The 21,377-nt window shown below is 36.6% G+C and overlaps 1 protein-coding gene across 7 annotated transcripts in view; it reads left to right on the top strand.

Moving 5' to 3' along the window:
* ZNF638 (zinc finger protein 638) overlaps positions 1–21,377 on the top strand; it is a 134,346-nt gene that overhangs the window by 54,281 nt on the left and 58,688 nt on the right. For all 7 annotated transcript variants that reach the window (XM_057497104.1, XM_036908334.2, XM_036908332.2 and 4 more), the window contains exons 2-3: positions 12,836–14,351; positions 18,733–18,794. In XM_057497104.1, the coding sequence (XP_057353087.1) occupies positions 12,836–14,351; positions 18,733–18,794 (1,578 nt within the window). The remainder of the gene's footprint in view (positions 1–12,835; positions 14,352–18,732; positions 18,795–21,377) is intronic.

The raw sequence follows: 21,377 nt of genomic DNA, 5'->3' as shown, positions 1-21,377 counted from the left end.
CATAGTTCTGCCAGAACAAGTGGGCCGAGCACACAGGTAGAAGCCTCTATGCTTTTTGTTTGTAGCTGCTGTAGGCGGGGCTTCCCTCTGCCTGTTCTAACACCAGTGCAGGTTTTGCCGGTTTGTGAGTTAGGTGGGGTTGGCCGGGAGGAAGGCGCAGCAGGCTGTGTATCAACGGAGGGTGGCCTTGGACCTTTGTAGCCCACCAGGGGGCTGGAGTGCCTGAAGATTGTGAAAGTTCCCAAACTGCTGGGCACAGTGCACCTGGACAATTTTGTCTACCTGTCCTTTCTTATGAACAGTAAGCTCTGTGCAATCCTTGATCCTTTAGCAGCCCTCTCGCTATTAGGGGAGTCTCTCAGACTGCCAGCCTTTCTTTTGTCCCAGAGGAGCCAGATATGGATCCCTGCTTTCCGCAAGCAGCTGGAATCTCAGTCTCTTCAGATATTCTGCCTGTCTTAGCATTCCAACCCCTCTAATCATGAGAGCACTATGAAATGCAGGTTTGTGCTTCCAGAGCAGATCTCCAAAACTAGGTGTGCAGCAGTCCCACGCCTCCACTCCCTCCCCGCTCTGTTTCTCTTCCTTCTGCCAGTGAGCTGGGGTGGGGGAGGGCTTTGTTTCTGCCGGGTCATGGCCTTGGTATGTTCATTACCCTGTTCTGTGAGGTCTATTCTTTTCTCCAGGCGTATGCAGTCTGGCGCAGCCCTCTTTCCTGTTGCTTTTTCAGGATTAGTTGTATTAATTATATATCTGTATTATATGTGGTTTTAGGAGGAAGCCTCTGTCTCACCTCTCACACTGCTGTTTTACTGTTTTTTTCCCTCCTCCACTCTTTATATGTTAGATGTTTTATTCTGTACTGTTTGTGTTTCCCTTGACTGATTTTATGGATATCTGATTTTATTTTGTATTTAGTTAGTATTTGGTTGTCTGCTTTCTTTGCTGAGGTTTTATTTTCTCTGGTGACAGCTATTTGGCTGTAGGAGCACTTCCATCTAGAGCAGTCCCTTTAAAATGCACTGTAGGATGGTTTGTGGGAGGTAAATTTCCTCAACCTTTGCTTATCTGGGAATTGTTTAATCCATCCTTCAAATTTAGATGATAATCTTGCTGGATACATTATTCTTGGTTGGAGGCCCTTATGTTTCATTGCATTGGATATATCATGCCATTCCCTTCTTACATGTAAGGTTTTTGCTGAGAAGTCTGATGATAGCCTGATGGGTTTTCCTTTGTAGGTGATCTTTTTTCTCTCTCTGGCTGCTTTTAATACTCTGTCCTTGTCTTTGATCTTTGCCATTTTAATTATTATATGTCTTGGTGTTGTTGTCCTTGGGTCCCTCATGTTGGGAGAGCTGTGGACTTCCATGGTCTGACAGACTATTTTCTTCCCCAGATTGGGAAAATTTTCAGCAATTATTTCTTCAAAGCCACTTTCTGTCCCTTTTTCTATCTCTTCTTCTGGTACCCCTATAATGCGAATATTGTTCTGTTTTGATTGGTCACACAGTTCTCTTAATATTCTTTCATTCCTGGAGATCCTTTTATCTCTCTCTACCTCAGCTTCTCTGTATTCCTGTTCTCTGATTTCTATTCCATCAACAGTGTCTTCCACCTCATCCAATCTGCTCTTAAATCCTTCCACTGTTTCTTTCATTTCTGTTATCTCCCTCCTGAATTCATCCCTTACTTCTCTGATATTTCTCTGTAGCTCCATCAGCATGCTTATGACTTTTATTTTTAATTCTTTTTCAGGAAGATTGGTGATTTAAGTCTCATCAAGCACCCTCTCTGGTGTTTGAGGGGTTTTGGACTGAAGAAGGTTCTTCTGCCTTTTCATGACAATGGGAGTGGTCGCCAGCGAGTGGCACATATGTCAGTTGGGAGAACAAACTCCCTTCCTGCTTTCCAGTCGCCTTGCCTGTCTCTGCTGTCTGTGCCGGTTAACCACACACAGGGAGCAGCCTCTGGGTTAATCCCCGGAGCTGCTGTGGGCAGGGTGGCCCTCGGGATGGCCTAGGGCACTGGTAGGGGTCACCAGTGAGTGGTGTGTATTCTGCTGTGAGAACAGAGCTCCTTTGTGATTCCCTGACTCTGCACCCTTCTCCACTGTCTGTGCTGGTCAACCACGTGCAGGGAGCAGCGTCTGGATTAATCCCCTGAGCTGCCATGGGCCCTTGGGATGGCCTAGGGCACTAGCGGGGTTCGCAGGCAAGCAGTGTGTGTTCTGCCACGAGAACAAAGCCCCTTTGTGCCTTCCGGACTCTGCACCGGTCTCCGCTGTCTGTGCCTGTCAGTGGCGCACAGGGAGCAGCCTCTGGGTCTGGGCCAGTTAGCCACACGCAGGGAGAAGCCTCTGTGTTAAGCTATGTGGTTGCTGTAGGTGAGGCTGCTCCCTGGCCTTTTCCATGAGATGTTGGGTTCTAGCAGATGTAGCCTGGCTTGTGTACTGTATTTTCTGGTCACTTTCTTAGGAATAGTTGGATTTGCTGTGTTTTCAAAATATATATGGTTTTGGGAGGAGATTTCTGTCACCGTACTCACACTGCCATCTTGAGAATCTTCCCATTAGCCATTTTTAAGCAAATTAAACCTCTGGCTGACAGGAATTCCCTGTCTCTTCCCTTTTCTTCCTCTGTCCTTCTACACACATACATACTCACACACACAATTTTTTTTTTTCCCTGAACTGTTTGAAAGTTGTATATATTGTGCTACCTTACCTAGTTTATTTCCTAAGAATAGGATTTCTTCAGAGTGATAGTACAGTTAACCAACCTCAGTAAATTTAACATGGATAAAATTCTTCAATCTACTATATTCTGATTTTGTTAGTTTACCCAGTAATGCTAGTTGTAACAGTATTTTTCTTCTCTCCAGTACAGGATCAGTCTAGGATCAGATAACTGCATTTAGTTTTCTTGTCTCCTAACTCCAGAACACTTTCCATAGCCTTATCTTGGGTGAAATGGACATTTCTGAAGAAGGCAATCTGTCTTTTTTTATATATATATAATATTTCTTATTTTGGATTTATCAGATGTTTCTTCCTTAATAGATTGAGATTATGCACCCCAGGTGAGAAAAATCACATAAGTGATGCTGTATCTCTATGATATCAGATCTAGAGGTGCCTATTGTTCATCTTTCCCTCATGGATTATAATTACTTTTGGTCACATTTGACCAAATTTTTTTTTTAACTCTCTTCAACTATTTGATATGTGGAGAGAATACTGTAAGACTCTGCAAATATCCTACTCATCAGAATTTCCTTCTGGATTTAACACACAGATGATGCCTTTTCTGAAGTAATCTTTATTATAATAGTTACAAAATGATGATCTTCCAGTAAATGCAGCAGAACCTCTGCATTTACATTTGTTGATTGGTATGCAGTTGTGGACTCCTGATTTCTTCAGTGGTTTATGATTTATTACTGTCCAGTTCTTTCTTGATTTCTCCCATTTTATATTTATATATCTTGTCTCCCCACAGTGAGAGCTCTGGTTCCCAGCACGATCAAAACATTTGCTTATTTGCTCAATCCTGTGATAATACCTAAAGTAATTCAAGAATTGCTACACCCATACCATGACAAAAAAAAAAACCCAAACAAGTTAACTACTAAAAGAGTGAGAATTGGTTGTAATTCTCCCCTTTCTTCCTAGCTCCACCAAAGCTGGAGTATATAAATCAAACAATGGTTCATAAATTACTTGTATTGGTTTTCTTTTTCCCTGTCAATGGGTTATATTTGAAATATGATTGAATTAGTTTTTTTCAGTTTTAATTGTTTCTCTCCTTCCCAACCTTGTTTTAATTAAGATTGTTAACATGCTTCTAAAAGTTGAAACTATATAATAAGATGTAGTCTGAATTTGAATCCCATTTCCTTTAATTCTTTTCTATCCATTACCCCTTATAGGTGCTCAACTTCAGTGTTTTCTTTGTTATGCTACATCTGTTTCTTTTTGTAACCCTAAAGCAGATAATTGTTTTCTATTTTTATTTTTTTAAATTTTGGTATCATTAATATAAAATTACATGAGCAACATTGTGGGTACTAGATTCCCCCCATTATCAAATCCCCACCACATACCCCATTACAGTCACTGTCCATCCGGGTAGTAAGATGCTATGGAGTCACAGATACTATAGACAAGAGAAGATACTTGTCTTCTCTGTGCTGTGCTGCCTTCCCCGTGCCCACTCTACATTATGTGTGCTAATCATAATGCCCCTTATTCCCCTTCTCCCTCCCTTCCCACCCATCCTCCCCAGTCCCTTTTCCTTTGGTAACTAGTTAGTCCATTCTTGGGTTCTGTGAGTCTGCTGCTGTTTTGTTCCTTCAGTTTTTGCTTTTTCTTATACTCCACAGGTGAGTGAAATCATTTGATACTTGTCCTTCTTTGCCTGGCTTATTTCACTGAGCATAATATCCTCCAGCTCCATCCATGTTGTTGCAAATGGTAGGATTTGTTTTCGTCTTTGGCTGAATAATATTCCATTGTGTCTATGTACCACATCTTCTTTATCCATTCATCTACTGATGGACACTTAGGTTGCTTCCATTTCTTGGCTATTGTAAGTAGTGCTGCGATAAACGTAGGTGTGCATATGTCTTTTTCAAGCTGAGAACTTGTATTATTTGGGTAAATTTCTAGGAGTGGAATTCCTGGGTCAAATAGTATTTCTAATTTGAGTTTTTTGAGGAACCTCCATACTGCTTTCCACAACGGTTGAATTGTTTACATTCCCACCAGCAGTATAGGAAGGTTCCCCTTTCTCAACATCCTTGCCAGCATTTGTTATTCCTAGTCTTTTGGATGTTGGCCATCGAAACTGGTATGAGGTGATATCTCATTGTGGTTTTAATTAGCATTTCCCTGATAATTAGCAGTGTGGAGCATCTTTTCATGGGCCTGTTGGCCATCTGAATTTCTTCTTTGGAGAAGTGTCTGTTCATATCCTCCACCCATTTTTTAATAGGGTTATTTGCTTTTTGGGTGTTGAGGCATGTGAATTCTTTATATATTTTGGATGTTAACCCCTTGTCGGATGTGTCATTTACAAATATATTTTCTCATACTGGAGGATGCCTTTTTGTTCTGCTGATGGTGTCCTTTGCTGAACAGAAGCATTTTAGCATGATGTAGTCCCATTTGTTCATTTTTTATTTTTGTTTCCCTTGCCCGAGATAATGTGTTTTCTTATTTCCCTTATTTATGTAAAAAGTAACAGTACATTTGTTCTTTTGTACTTTGTAAAGACTTTAAGGTGTTTGCCATTTTAAGACATTTGGCCAGATAGTTTAGGGATGCTTGATTGAAGATTTTGAAAACGTATTTTAGGCAGGTAGGAACATTTTCTGGCTCATACAGTTCATGAAAGAAGTGAACAGTCAAATGGCAGGGAGGACAAGGATGCAATTAGGCCTCAGGAACAAGTGGAACTGGGTAGTGAATATGTTGAGTTTTGCATTTACCTCTTGGTTTTGCTTACCTCTGTCAAACTGGCTTTATTTTGTTTCAGTGCTTTCTCACTAAGCCAATAAATACACCGTCAACCACATTTGAGTTTTCTCAGTATCTACCACTTCTCTCATTTCTAGTTTTAAAAAAAATTCTAGGACAGATTTCTTTATTCCAACTTGGATAAAGTAGTTCCTCTTGGACTTGTGTTATATTTGTTGAGGGCAAGGTGACCTGCCCACTGATGCACATCTCAGGGAGACATCATTTACTATGAATACAGTGTTGTCTCTAGAGGTCTATTTATGTATGCAGTACATGTGATCCTAAAAAAAAGTGTATCTAGTTATACTAACATCCCATTTATCAACGAGTTGTTTTCCTGGGAATAATAACTGTTAAATCATAGTTACATGGGGTTGTTAATTCATGGTTCTCATCACTAACTGTTCCTGGCATATGCATTTAGCAAGTTGATCTTTTATTATTTTTCAAATCTGAAATTATGTTTACCAATCTTTTCAGGTAGCAGTGAAGTTTGTGGTGACCTTCATGATACTAAATGTTTCTAATGTTTATTTTTTCTTTCTGTTGATAATTGCCTTGAGATACCTATACCACATTTTGACATTTTAATATCCAGTTATAACTCTCTAGTCATACTTGTGGCACCTTCAGAATTGTGATTTTCATATCTTTTGTGAGACATGAGGGACAAAACTAATGTTAGAAGAGTTGACTGAGAGGCGCTGTGTATATACTAGAAGAGATTAGCAGATTGAGTGCTAGTTAAACAGAGGAAAGCATAAAATGACATATACTCTTGTACTAACTGGCCAGCGTAATATCTACATTCTTAGGTGTGAAAAGTGGATTTATATATCTTGAGACAAATAAGTAACTCTAACAAAGCAGTACCAGGTGAGGTTTGGGGGTATATTCCTAGAAAACTAACGTTAATGGTAGTTTTCCCTTTGTGGTCTGAGTGTAGAAAACTTATATTTTCTTCTCCATGACTTGAGGGTGACTTTCTTTTGGAGGGTGGTGGTGGTGAACATGAATTAATTATTTTTATAATTAGATAAAAAGGCTGTAAAATAAGTTTGCATTCTGTGATATCTAGAATATAGCATGGATAGAACACTGAGGACTGAAAGGTTCTAGGTGTGATCTTGCTGTTTAGTTCTAAGGCTTAATCTGTAAACTGCGATTCCCTTGCCCATAGGATTCCCCTTAATTTGAAGCTCAAATAAGATCATGAACATTAGAGTGCTTTATAAACCACGAAGTGCTATATGGGTTTTATATATATATATATATATATATATCAAAATCTTATTACGAATTTAATGGAGCCATTGTGCTCTGGCTAATTTTTGATGGTGCTTTTAGGTTTTTAGATTTCATATTTCTTTATCAGTATCTGTGCAGGAAATTAATTATTTCCTCCTTTCTGAAAGACTGCATCAAAATGACAGGCAGTTTTTGATTGCCCATGATAGTAGACATCTCAGAAATAACTCATGGGATGTAAAGGCAATATCTTGTTAATCCATCAAGCCATTTCTTCATGACTGCTTTAAGAAATGAGTTTCTTCTTGATGCTTCTAAAATAGATTTTATGGTTGACATTTCATTGAATATTTCTTTGTTTCAGAGTGACATGTTTTATTAGTTCTTAAAAGGACATAGAAAGGAGTTTTTAACTGTTACTTGTCAAAATAATAATTTCGAGATTCAGAATGTTTTATGACAATTATATATCCTGTTTTCAAAGAGTATTAAACATAGGAAAATGTAAAAGTAGTATAGTTCTAATTTAATACAATAAAGGTTGGTGTATCCTCCTCCCCTTTCCATTATTGCATGCATGCACATAAAGAAAACAGAAGAAATATCCAAATATTCAGTCTAAGTGATGGTTTTATTGGTAAGAATTTACTACTTTTAATTGCTTTCTATAACAAGCATGTGTTATACAATCAGAAATAAATTATCTTAGAGGGTTAATATTTAATTGCAGTTGTTTTCAAAGGAGTTAATAATAACTCAGATTTTTCTAGGTTAATTTAATGATTCATAAGTTGACTATCCATTAATTCCTCCAAGTGAACAAACCTCCTTTATGGCCAGAGCTTAGTTATCCAGAAAATGGTATATTGTTTAATGGTTATGGATCATAAAGATTATGTATACTGTATCAAGCATTTGTTTTGAGTTGTGGCTATCACTTGTTACTTTGATTAAAAATTATGTGATATTAACAGATTTAAAAATTATTCTTGAGTTAATGAATGCCTTTGGTGGTAACCCCTTGGTTTTCTTCTAATAGCAGATTTGTAGTACCCAGGACACTTTTACATTTCCTATTTTTGGGTTAGAAACCATGACTTGAGACATATGTGATGGTAACACTGTTTACATATTTACATGTATAATACTATTGTATGGGCATTTCATCTTCAATCAGCACTTTATTTTTTGGTCCATATGCTAATTAAAAAAATGAAAACAACCTCAAGGGTTTTTTTAATCCACTAGTTCTTATCCTTTGGTGATATTCTACCAGGGATGTAGATGTATAATACCATTCCTTTTTAAAGCTGTGAATTATGAATATATCATAGTTTATTCAGCCAGTTCCCAGTCTCTGCAAACCCTCTTAATTATAGAGGCATGAAAATGGAAACTTCCAGGAGATTTCCAGCTATATTTTATTATTTTGACTATCAGATGTTAGCTCTATTTTAAAAGCTAGAATGTTAGCTCTGTGAAAGAAGGGATCAGTTCTGGCTTAATAACCTTACTGCTTCATTACCTAGAACAGAAATGTCAAGTATTTGTCAATTAAATGAAAGAACAATTGCTGGATTTGAGGTTACTCTCTGACATATTTATTGCTGAGAAGATAGTTTCTCTGTTTTTTTTTATATACCCTGAATGACCCGATACTTGATTTTGGAATATTCCCATGAGTCTATTGGGAAGACCAAAAATTCCTGTGCTTCTGTTAGGTTGTTAGCATTTGCATTAAGTAGTTTTACCCTGTGGCATCATTGATAGGGCTGAAGTTTAAGCAAGAGAAAGAAAATTTAAGAGACAAAGAAAAGGATGTTGATGGTGGTGGGTCTTGCCTGTCCTTAAGTTAGGTTCAAAGAAATAAGGCTTGAAACTTACATAATTGCAAAAGGGAAGTTTATAATACCTTATAAATAGAAAGCCTGCAATATAATCACCAGCATCTTTTTAGTTTAACCATTTTATTTGGAGTGAAAATATGAATGATAGTTCTAAGAAGATTAAACAGTAACTTTCCTAAATGATTAAAAATGTGCTTATACTTTTAAAATAAAAATGAAAATTGTGTAAATGAAATATGAATATACTTAAATTTCATTCACAAAGAAAATAAGATTATTTGAAAAAAATTTGTAAACCATTGAAGATACATTACTTGGCATATGGATTGTAGGCAGACTTTTCATTATCTTTTTAAAAATGTGTTTGTCACAATGTTAGCGATGTCTAACATTGTGTTTTATGCTTCTGATTTAAAATTCATACCATTGTAGTGGGAATAGAACTTGAGACAGCTGAACACATGTAAAGTAAGTGAATTTAATGGTGATGTTTTAATGAATTACTTTGGCAGAAGTTTCTCTGCCAGGATTAGAAATTATATTGGTAGCATACAAACGTGTCTGATGATTTTAAATTAGTAGATTACTATCTGGAAATGTTATTAAATACAAACTAAAATAAATAAAACATGCTAGACTTAAAAGCCTGAAATTCAGAAGGAGTCTTGGGATAAAAGTTAGGAGAAGTGTTAAAGTTCACAAGGATTAAAGGAACTTGTTCTCAGAAAGGTTTATGAAAGAGACCTATTGAAAGAGTGATACTTGATTATGATGGATTTTCCAGGGTATACATGTCAAGAGAAGCTTTCTTACCTCAAGCTAGCAAGTCATGGAGTCAGAATGCTTAATAAATAACTGTAACTGAATAGGCCTCTAACTTGTCTTAGGAAGAGAGAAGGGAGAGAGATCTGTTTGGCTCTTGACTTCATTACATTAGATTTCACAATGGGACTAACTATAGAGGTCTAGTGTTTTGTTTTTTTTTCCCCAGGCTCCTAAAAACAATGTGAAAATGCTCAACCTTTGCTTATTGAAAGTTGAAATTCCTTAATTAGGAAAAGGCCTTTTAATTCTTCACTTCATATATATTCCAGACTGTCCTGTGAAAGACTGGTGTCTTTTCAGGACTGATGCTCATTGACTACACAGTGGTACAGTTAGGCCAATTGTTAAAATATGGAAATAATTCTGCCCTGATTAGTAACTGTTGCCCCAAGGGTGATGTCCACTTCCCCAACTCTTCTAGTCCCTCCTTGAGGACTGCCCCTTGTCACTGTGCTGCTACAGGAACTAAAAGCTTAAGAGGGGTTGGAAGAAGGGGCTCACAGGATCTTGCCTGCACATTACAAGGCACAAGTTACTGTTCTGATTGTTCATTGCTTTTGGTTTACTAATTTCTAAATATTTCAAACGCTACCCCAGGTATATGCATGAAGAAAAACTCAAGTTTGGAAAGTACAAAATGAAAAAAGGTTTGTTATAAACAGCAAGGCATCTCAGAGCCTTTAATAATGCAGTAGGCTTGTGTCCCTCTAAGAAGGGTAGCTAATGCATGTGTTTCGAACTTTCTTGACCAGGGAATTCCTATATAGAAGACCTACAATTTTATAGGACACCAGTTTCTGTAGAATACAGTTTTTAAAGGGCTACTCTCTTGCATTCTGTAAATGTATACTTAAAAGGCAGTACTAGGCACATTAGGAAATACACAGGTTTTTGCCTTTAAAGAACTTAATATCTGGATACCTCTAATTGATATTTGTTGATAATTCTTTGTGGCAATTAGTGACTGATTGAGAGCTATTTCTTTCTGTTTTATAATGGGGGAGAAACAATTTTTTGGAGGAGTTTGTACTTTTGAAGTTGTGAGAGGAGTCTTTACAAATTAAGGAAAATGATGCAAAGCAATAGAAGGCATACTGCTTGCATAAGCAGTGATTGTTCTTAATGACTGGGTAAAGACAAAGTTGTTTTTGGACGTATTTTCATTTTATAGAAGATGGACATAGTTTCATATACTAAGATTGCTTAAAAAGACCTGGGGTTGGTTGGAAGTGGACATTATTTACAGAGAATTTGGATATCGTTGTTCAGTAAACTTACGTCTGCTGCTTGTATCCAGTGAATCAGAAGCCTATTTAATTTTTGTTGTATTTTGTATTTCATTCTAATTTGAAAATAATCTATGTTTGTTAATAGGTCTTTGGATGTGAGCATTCAAATAGCTTAACAAATGTTTGAGGGTATTTTGAGCATGAGTGGAGAGGTATACACTTACAGGATAATACAGTGAACATATACTTTTAATTGATACTAGATTGTTGAAAAAGACAACACATATGAACACAAAAACAAGATAGTAAAAGGTATGACTCCCAAATTGGTAAAAACAGTAAGAAACTGTTGTAAGACTCTCTAGGCTTTGGTGGTTATGAAAGGTATAATGGAAGCTGACCTTGAAGGATGAGTAAAATCAAGTTAGTCAGGTCCAGGGCAAGGTTGTTTTGTTCATTTGTTTTGGTTGAAAGAGATGGGGGGAGGTAGAGAAGAATAGGAGCAGAAGCCTATCTGGAATGAGTGTCTGATAAAATCGGAAAGAGAGATTGGCTAGATTGCTTGGACCTTAAACATAAGGCTAAGTAAGAGGAATGAGAATACTCTTGGATTTTTTAACAGAGGAGTCATGTGGCAAAAATGTCCTTTTGTAAAGGTTAAATGTGGTGGCAACATGCAAGGTGGTTGGGAGAATGTTAACCAGATAAAGCCCATTTCTCAGCCAAATTAACATTTCACTAATATATGCAAATAAAGAAGAAAGTATATCATAGAATTATGGATGAAATGGTAGCTTGAACCTGAAAGTAGTGATAATCAAACAGTATCCATAGTGTGGATTTCCATATGAGGCGTAGATGCCTCAAGACTTTGTGTTTCCCACCCTGCATTTCTATCAGTTATAAAAACATAGAGACCTGGTAAAATGGGTGTGCATAGTCCATTCCTTTGTTTTAAACTGGCCCAGGGAAGGCAAGTTCTGTGGCTGCTGACCTTGGTCCTGAAAGATGGCTAAAGTACTATTTCTCTCAGAATTGGGTTAGAATGAGTTACACTGTACAATGATGGCCTGGGCAGCAACCAGTTTTGTTTTTTTTTTTTTTTTTTTTTTTTAATAGGAGAGCAAGTGAGAGGCTTTTCTTTAGAGATAAAGTGAGAGGACAGAGCTCCTGGCTCACACCAGGAGGGGACAAGAGAGTCCCCGCAACCAGTTTTAACTAATACAAAGCCTAGGAACTGCAAGGTATTCTTGCTCATATCTAGTGGTTAAGAGCAAGGATGAGGCCAAATTGTCTTGCCAAATCTTGGCCTGGCCACTTATTATCTAAGTTACTTCTCTGTCCCTTAGTGTTTGTTCTCTTTAAAACTATACACATCTTGAGGTTGTGAGAATTGAGTCAATCCATGTAAAACACTTAGAACAGTCACTGGCACATGACAATATAAAGTTATTCATTTTTATTACCCATATGTATTTGTCTATACTCTCACTATGGAGGGAATCTAAGAGATTTTGCTTTATATTTGGCTTTGTTCTGTTGTGTTTTTATAATCAATTCTATGCCACTGCACACTTTTTTGCCAGACTCTGTAGTCCAAAGTTACTTGTAACAAGGGTTCTTCTTAAAGGAAACAACTGTTTAACAATAAATGTAAGCATAGTCTAATTGCCATATGGAATTTATTGGATGTGATTCCAAGGAAGACTATCTTAGAGAAATGGGTCTTGTAATGTTTTGTGCCTGCACTTCCAATTTTTGTTGTTTTTACATCTAATAACGTATATATTAGGTGTATGTGCATTTCTAAATATTTTAATGCCTTCCATCTTTTTTTTCCAGTATTAAAGTGAAATAAATCCCCAGTGTTTTCCAAGATTATTTAAAATAAATGGTAATTACCACTCAGCACCTAGAACAGCACCCAGTGCACTGCAGTATTACAGAAACTGGCTTGCGGTTTGGGGTTTGTGTTCTGAATTTGGGAAAGAAGAAGAGAAAGTTTTGGGGAAAGTTTAAAATTCTCATAAACACTACCTCTGAAAGTATATGAAATGCAGAATGCTTTCGTGGCTTTGTTTCAGAATGTTTTACACTGGCTGTAGAACCCACTTCATGAAGTAGTTTGAGTTAAAATGATCTAATATTTGTGTTTTAACTTTCAGCTTTGTGTTATTCTTGGAAAATTTCGCACCACTTGTGAATTCCTTGAACCTGGGCATTGCAAACCCACTTCTGTTGGGCCCATCTCCTTTGCACTTTGCTCAGATTAAGACTCAGTTGGCGCTTCAGCAGCTGAATGCCGTTGCCTCACATAGTTCAACACCACCTTATACTTTATTAAATCAGGCTTTCTTGAAAATAGCCATGTCGAGACCCAGGTTTAATCCTCGAGGAAACTTTCCACTTCAGAGGCCACGAGCACCTAATCCTTCTGGGATGAGGCCTCCAGGACCATTTATGAGGCCTGGCTGTATGGGTCTTCCAAGATTTTACCCAGCAGGGAGAGCCCGTGGAATTCCATACAGATTTGCTGGCCATGAGTCTTATCAGAACATGGGACCACAGAGAATGAATGTTCAGGTAACTCAACACCGAACTGACCCAAGATTGACCAAAGAAAAATTGGATTTTCATGAAGCACAACAAAAGAAGGGGAAGCTTCATGGTAGCCGGTGGGATGATGAGCCTCATATGTCTGCGTCAGTTGGAGTAAAACAGAGTTCTGTAACACAGGTTACAGCGCAGAATCCTAAAGTGCAGAGCCGCTATACAAAAGAGAGTGCCTCAAGTATCTTAGCAAGTTTTGGATTATCTAATGAAGATTTAGAAGAACTCAGTCGCTATCCTGATGAACAGCTAACTCCTGAAAATATGCCATTAATTTTAAGGGATATAAGAATGCGAAAAATGGGGCGCCGATTACCTATTTTACCTTCTCAGAGCAGAAATAAAGAAATGCTTGGTAGTGAGGCAGTTTCAAGTAATGTGATTGATTATGGGCATGCAAGCAAATACGGTTACACAGAAGATCCTCTTGAAGTACGCATATATGATCCTGAAATTCCAACTGATGAGGTTAAGAATGAATTTCGGTCACAGCAGAGCATTTCTGGATCTGTTCCTACTCAAAATGTGATATGTAATTCTATGTTTCCTGTTGAAGATGTGTTTCGACCGATGGACTTCCCCAGTGAGTCCTCCAATAATCAGTCCTTTTTTCCAGTTGAGAGTGGAACCAAGATGTCAGGCTTACACATTTCAGGAGGACAGTCAGTCCTTGAACCTGTAAAATCTGTCAGCCAGGCCATTAGCCAAACTGTTAACCAGACAATGAATCAGTCTCTCATTCCTCCGTCTATGAGTCAGCAACCTTTTTCATCGGAATTAATTTCATCTGTAAGCCAGCAAGAGCGGATCCCACGTGAACCTGTGGTGAATTCTTCCAATGTACATGGATCAGGAGGAAGTAAAAAGAATTACCAGTCAGAGGCTGATATTCCCATTCAGTCTCCCTTTGGAATTGTGAAAGCATCATGGCTACCAAAGTTTTCACATGCTGATGCTCAAAAGATGAAGAGACTTCCAACTCCTTCTATGATGAATGATTATTATGCAGCTTCTCCAAGAATATTTCCACATTTGTGTTCTCTATGTAACGTAGAATGTAGTCATTTGAAGGTGAGTGTTTTTAAAGATCACTGTATAATGATACTCAGCGCTCAAGTTTCCCTTTAAATTCTCAGATGGTGTTAACTAGGCAATAAATAAATGCAGAAATTAATTTTGATTGCAACATCAACACTTAGTTGTAATCTAGGTAGCGCTGGCCTAAGTACTGAGTTGAGTGTTAGACTTTCTGTATTCTGGGGACTGGGCACACCGTGTGGTTTGTCCATTTGATTTGAACTTTTGATGTATTATCCCAGAAAATTTATACAACATCAAATTTATACAACAAACTATGTAAATTATAAGACAATGTCACATCAGTCGCCTTTAAATAAGAGAGCCTGTTAGTATAAAAATATAAAAAGTTGGAATAAAACATTTGTACTACATGCTTTTAAGGGACAGTAGCCCTGCATATATTGCATATTGTAGCCTTGCATATATTTACCTGTCTTACACTGAAAGACAGCTAATGTCAATTTAAATATTTTCTGACTATCTGGACTAGGATTTTTAGTGTTTTTTGAGGAGTTTATAAAATAACTTAATCCATAGCAAAATTGAGTGAAGATGAATTATTTTGGGACCAACTATGGGCTCAGAGAATAAAGGGTAAAATCATAGAAATTTAGATGAAAAATCTTTAAAAAAATAAAGAAGTCTTAGGTACTTGCATAGTTAGTATTGTTAGAAGGAAGTATTTTATAGAGGTACTGAAGAGTAATGTAGAATATAGTGCTTGATAGTAATCATTGGTAGATTTGAGTAGGAATTTCCCAGAATGTTTTATTACATGTTGTTGGAAACCACTCCTTCTCTTTACTAATGTGATTTATATATTTATATTATAAATGATTAGGAAGGAATGTACTTCCATAGGAACAAGGTTTGTTTTGATTCAAGGCCATATCACTGGTTGTATCCTCTGAATAGGCTTAAAAATCTATAGATGTTTATTCTAGTCTCTTGTTTTTTCTCCTTTCAGTGCTGCCCTTTTATTGTCTATTACCCACCCACTAGGTTTTAGCCAACAAAATCCGATACCTAGAGCTGATGTTTTTTTTTAACTCCAGCAAAGGAAAGTAGCATTCCTTTCTCATTTTGGCCAGATTTAGTCTTAACCCTATCAAAGGGGATAGATGAGTCTTCAAAAATCTCAGAATAATTCATAGCACTTAGTTGTAATCTGGAAGTAGTACTGGCATAAATAATAAAATAAATTGAGTGTTAATCCTCTCTGTATTTCATTTATTTTGAACTTCAGTTAGTTATGATGAATCCAAGAAAAATACCTTAACTTAAAAGTTTAAATTTTTATTCTGTAGAATAGAAAAGGTATCCATTTATTCAGTAGGCATTTACTGACTACCAGTTTTATACAGAACTATAGTAGGTGCTACGGTAGAAATGAAAAGCTATGTAAAATTTATATGTTCTTAAACAGTTTAGTCTTCATTGAAGAGAAAAATTATGCAACTAAGAAATTGAAAAAACCAGAAGGTAGCACATGGTTTGGTGACCTGTATTTAACTTGTTGGGCTATGCTATAGGTGAGAGATACTTAGTATTTCTATTTTGATTTCAGGCTTAATTCATGCCAGCATTACCAGTTCATCAACACCTATTGAGCATTTAGCAGTATATAATTAAAAAGAAGTATAAATATACTTTCTGACATCAAAAGACTTACATAGTTTGATAAGACTAATTGGATATCAGTGACAAACTGTATTAACCTGGACTAGAATGATCTGGGAGGGAAGACATGATGGGGTAGGTTGGAGATGGGTCTTGAATGATGAGTAAGCTTTGAATATACATGGGGGAGGAGGGATGACATTTCAGATAGGAACAAGTACAGGGACCTTCAACAGCTAGCCTGAAGAGTTTAGACTTGAGGTGAGAGGCATTAGGAAGCTAATAAAGGTTCCAGATAACATGAAGTGACATGTTGAAAGTGTATTTTTGGGAGATAAATCTGGCTGACTTGTGGGGTGAATAAAAACTAGAAGAGAGAGGATAGGAATTTAATATAGCTTCCCTAGCTACTCAAGTGAAAGATGGTGAAAGTCTGAGCATTGAGAGAGATTGATTGCCATTTCACACACACACACACACACACACACACACACACTCACTCACTCACTCACTCACTCACTCACTCACTCACTCACTCACTCACTCACTTTAACAGTTAGACCAGAATTTAATATAGCTTCCCTAGCTACTCAAGTGAAAGATGGTGAAAGTCTGAGCATTGAGAGAGATTGATTGCCATTTCAAACACACACACACACACACACACTTTAACAGTTAGACCAGCACAACAGACCTAACTAATAGGGATTTGTGAACATGGGCTAAGGTGGTACAGACTACCTGTCTTGTTTCCATGATATATCTTGTTGCCGTGTGTGTGTGTACATACATATGACATTATAAGTAGCCAATAAATGTAAGTTACCAGTTGCAAAATTTTTTTGAAGTAATATCTGACAGTATGTTCCCCACCTCTGAATCTTTTAAACTATAGCCTGCATAAGACAACAACAGAATATGAAATTTATTTCTTTTCTGAATTGGGATTCAGACATTAAGAGAAGTTGTCCTTGGTCTAGAAGCTATGTCTTTGACTGAAATAATTCAAGAAAGTAGTGACAAACGAGATTTTTGAGGTAGTTGGAGGATAAACTCTGACATGGATAGGTATTTTCAGTTTGATTCTGGCCTCACTTTAAGTTTACAGTCCTTGTACCATCTCCTGCTTAATAGGTAATTATCTCTTATTTTCAGGAGAGGCAGTACTGCTTTTGGACCCTTACTTAGTTACTATAGAGTCTAGAATTGGGGTGACATAGGTATATTTACTGAGCTTAAGGCAAGTAATGTCAGTGAGTGAAGTGGGCCTGTTAAATGATAATAGATAATGGGTGTGTATATGTACATGTGTGTAGAACTGGAGAGAGTCTGCCTTAAAGAGGGCAGGCATAAGCATCAGCTAATGGTTGCTGTATAAAATACATGTCTAGTATTAACATCTTATTTTTTCAAGAAAAGCTGGAAATCTGGATTTGGGGGTAAAATCTCTGGATTTTTAAATGTTGGCAACTCATTCAAATAAAACTTTATGGTCCAAATAAATCATGCCCAACACACTACTTGCCAGTATGTCTGTTTGAATGTAAGCAATGTCTGGTTAATTGTCTAAAGACATGGGTTTAGCAGTACAAGAGACTCTAACAGTCTCTTCTAGCCTTCTGTTTGTTTCACTGAGCAGGATATGCAAACATTTTTTATAATCCACAGTCAGTTCCATGGCTTAATGATAGTTTAGGGTTTGTCATAACTTGTTGCTGAGTATTTCAAGTAGAATGCACTTAAATTTCAGATAATTCTTGATAAGGCAGATACCAAAATTAGTGTCAACTGTGGTTTTAACTGGAAATTTCTAGTTCATTTTGAATAACAAAGTAAATGTTTTTGAAATGGAAATGAATAACACTTTCCTCAAAGAATGTTTTGAAATACAGAACTGTTCAGTAAGTTTTTATGCCTGTCCAAATGCTAGAGAAACAATAAAACATTGAGTAATATACACATTGCTTTTAACTGATTATTTCACGTGGGGGACTGTATCTTTGAAAACTGTATTGTCTTTTTTTAAAAAAATATCAGATGTATCTTCCAGGAGCTATCTATGGGTATAGAATGTAATTTTAGGGCAGATTTGTAAATGAATGTATAAGAAAGCATTTTGTTCATTGTAAAGCTCTGTATATGTAAGGGATATTGTGTCTTTGAAATGGTGTTACTTTCCCTTAAATCCTGAAAACAAGTTAGATTTGACTAGCAGCGGATTTCATATTTTTACTAATCTGATCCTTTGTCAATGTAGTGAGTACCTTGTTTGGAATGGTACTGGCCTAAGAGGTAGGATTTTTTGGTAGTGTTTGTTAGCTTGAATTTTAGAGGTGTAAGTCATTGAGACTATATTTTGAGGATGCCATTTCACATACCATTTTATTTATGGAGATTTTGGTGTTCTCTTGAGTGTTTTTTTATTTGAGATGAGTTATTTTTGATCCATGTTTTTTTTTCCAAGGTTAAATATATATTTCAAAATGAGTATCCATGGGTATAATTTTTAAGTGTTTTCTATGCTAAACTGTTTTAAAATGGCATCAGTGAGGTATGGTATTAAGTACCTTTGTTTGGAGGTCTTTTGTTTTTGTTTGTGAAAATTTTATTGAATAGCCAAATGCTATTTGTAACTAGATTTGTTTAACTTTTGAAAAAACAAAGTATGCTGTGTCACTTTTAAAAGCCTAATTTCATTGGTCAACATGAGGAATAATATTCTAATTTGAGCACTTTTCTCTTTTTACAATAGGATTGGATTCAGCATCAGAATACATCTACTCATATTGATAGCTGCCGACAGTTACGTCAACAGTAAGAACAATTTCTTTTTTATAGGTAGCAAAGTTACAAAATAGTTAATGTTCATGTATGAGTATTTAATACCTTTAGTGTGCTACTTCAGAGAAAATTTTTCTTTCCTCTTTTTTTAAATTAAGTTTTCATTGATATACAACCTTATATTCAGGTTTCACATGAGCAATATTGTGGTTACTACCTATTAAGTCCCCACTACATACCCCATTACAGTCACTGTCCATCAGTATTATAAGATGCTATGAAATCACTACTTGTCTCTCTCTGCTGTACTTCCTTTCCAGTGAGAAAAAATATTTTATAAAGGCTATTTGTATAATACTAATTCTGTAGAAATATATTTAATGTTTTTCCAGAAGGAGAAAATTCAGTATGATTCTTTCTTCTGTCTCTTTTCCTAATTTAATCTCGGTAGACTTTTAAACCGTTGGTTCATTCCTTGCTGGCACCTACTTTGGGACAGTTTATCTATTTCAGTTCAGATAGTCTTTCCTTCTCCTATCTCCCTCTGCTTTTCCCAAAGGATAAATAACTAAAAGTCATCCAAACCAAACATCAGTGTTTAGTTTCAGGTCTAAAGCTTTCCTCTGGCTTAGACCCTACTTTCAGAGAAAACCCTAAGTAGGAGATTAGCAAGCTAGCTGTATTCGTTCCACAACATTGGTTCTTCAGTTCTTCCATCTTGTGCTTCTTTAAGATAGGGCACCTTTGAAGGTGAAAAGTGTGATTTTAGCAGTATTCTCTTATATCCCTTGTAGTAAGAAGAGATTAAATTGCATTCCCTCAGCAGCATTAAACATGCTGATCTTGTGTGTCAAGTTCCTGGTCACCAGACTGGTGATAGTTACATGTTGGGCAAATGGTTTTGTGGCACCTGTTTTGGTTTTTCATTTTGTTCTTTATGAAAACATGACCAATGTTTTGTGAGATTATTTAGTACTCTTCTGGTTTTAAGTGATGAACCTAACTCAAAGTAGTTTTTAAACTAAGGGAAATTATTAGGTCATTTAACTGGGACATTTAGGGAGTGGTTCTAGTTTCAGGAACAGCTGAATTGGATGTTTGAATAAAAATCAAAGTTTAAGAAATATTTTCATTTCTTGGCTGTTCCCTCTGCTTTGGCCTCCTAAAATCCTAGGCATACTTTCTCCACAAAGCAGAATGACTCCCAGTGTTTTGGACTTAAGTGGTCTGTATAGCTAGCAGTCCAGGAGTTTAAAAACAAACATGAAAAAAAACCCATAACTCATAACTCCCGCTGAAGTCCATGGTTTGACTCTTTTGGTCCACTTTTGGTTGTTTATCTATAAGCCAATTGTAATGGTTGTGGGAATAGGGTACTCTACCTCGGTTGGTGTCATGTGGCTACTCTTGGTGCTGAGATGACATAAGCCCTACCTGAATCATAGGCTAAGACTCGAGATTGGAGTTGCTTCCCTATATAAGTACTGTACAGACAAACATAGGTAATCATACAGAGATTATTTGTTACCTGGATAGGATAGGCCTTATTGCCACTATAAATGGAAAATCTCTCCTAAGCCACCAATTTTCCTCCAGATACCCAGTGAGATGTCTACTTTTTATGAAGGTGAAGGATTTAGGTGGGAGTGAGTTATAGGTAGGCATTATCTAGCTACATGCATTGCCATTAATTTACTAGAGCAAATAGCAGGTATACCTATTAAAGCCTTCTGTGTATATAAGCCTATTTTTTCATGCATAGGACCCTGGTTTTAAAGTATTTGTTTTCCATGTCTGCCACTTTATTACTGTATCCTACATTTTTATCATTTTCAAGTTGTGTGTGTTTCATTAATTCCTTAAGGGATTTCTCTCCACTACAAAAAAAATTTAACAGATAATTAGATTTGCTTAGGTGCTTGGGATCTTTACATGGTAAAATACATGCTACTCCATTCTTTGTTTTTTTAAGCTGCATTCTGTTCCATTTTGTTTTTGTACCTCAGCCTATTTAGTTATTCCTCTACTGATATATATTTAGGTGCCTAATCCTTTTCTTAAGGCTTATTATCTCTTCTCTCCCTTTGTCTTTGTTAGATCTTCCTAGATTATGATAAAAGAGTAGTTGGTTTATTTAAGGAAAGACACAGTGCTTCAGAGATTTAATATTAAAAATAATAATAGCCATAGGATGGCCAACATCGAAAAGACTAGGAACAACAAATGTTGGCGAGGATGCAGAGAAAGGGGAACCCTCCTACACTGCTGGTAGGAATGTAAACTAGTTCAGTCATTGTGGAAAGCAATATGGAGGTTCCTCAAAAAACTAAAAATAGAAATACCATTTGGCCCAGGAATTCCACTCCTAGGAATTTACCCAAAGAAAACAAATTTTCAGATTCAAAAAGACATATGATGCACCCCTATGTTTATCGCAGCACTATTTACAATAGCTAAGATATGGAAGCAACCTAAGTATCCATCAGTAGATGAATGGATAAAGATGTAGTACATATACACAGTGGAATACTATATTGCCATAAGAAAGAAAGAAATCCTACCATTTGCAACAACATGGATGGAAATAGAGGGCATTATGCCCAGTGAAATAAGTCA

This window comes from Manis pentadactyla, chromosome 2, assembly GCF_030020395.1.
Source record: "Manis pentadactyla isolate mManPen7 chromosome 2, mManPen7.hap1, whole genome shotgun sequence".
In the NCBI taxonomy this organism is placed as follows: domain Eukaryota; kingdom Metazoa; phylum Chordata; class Mammalia; order Pholidota; family Manidae; genus Manis; species Manis pentadactyla.
The sequence above is the reverse complement of the archived record's forward strand: the minus strand, read 5'-3'. Positions and strand labels throughout refer to the sequence as shown.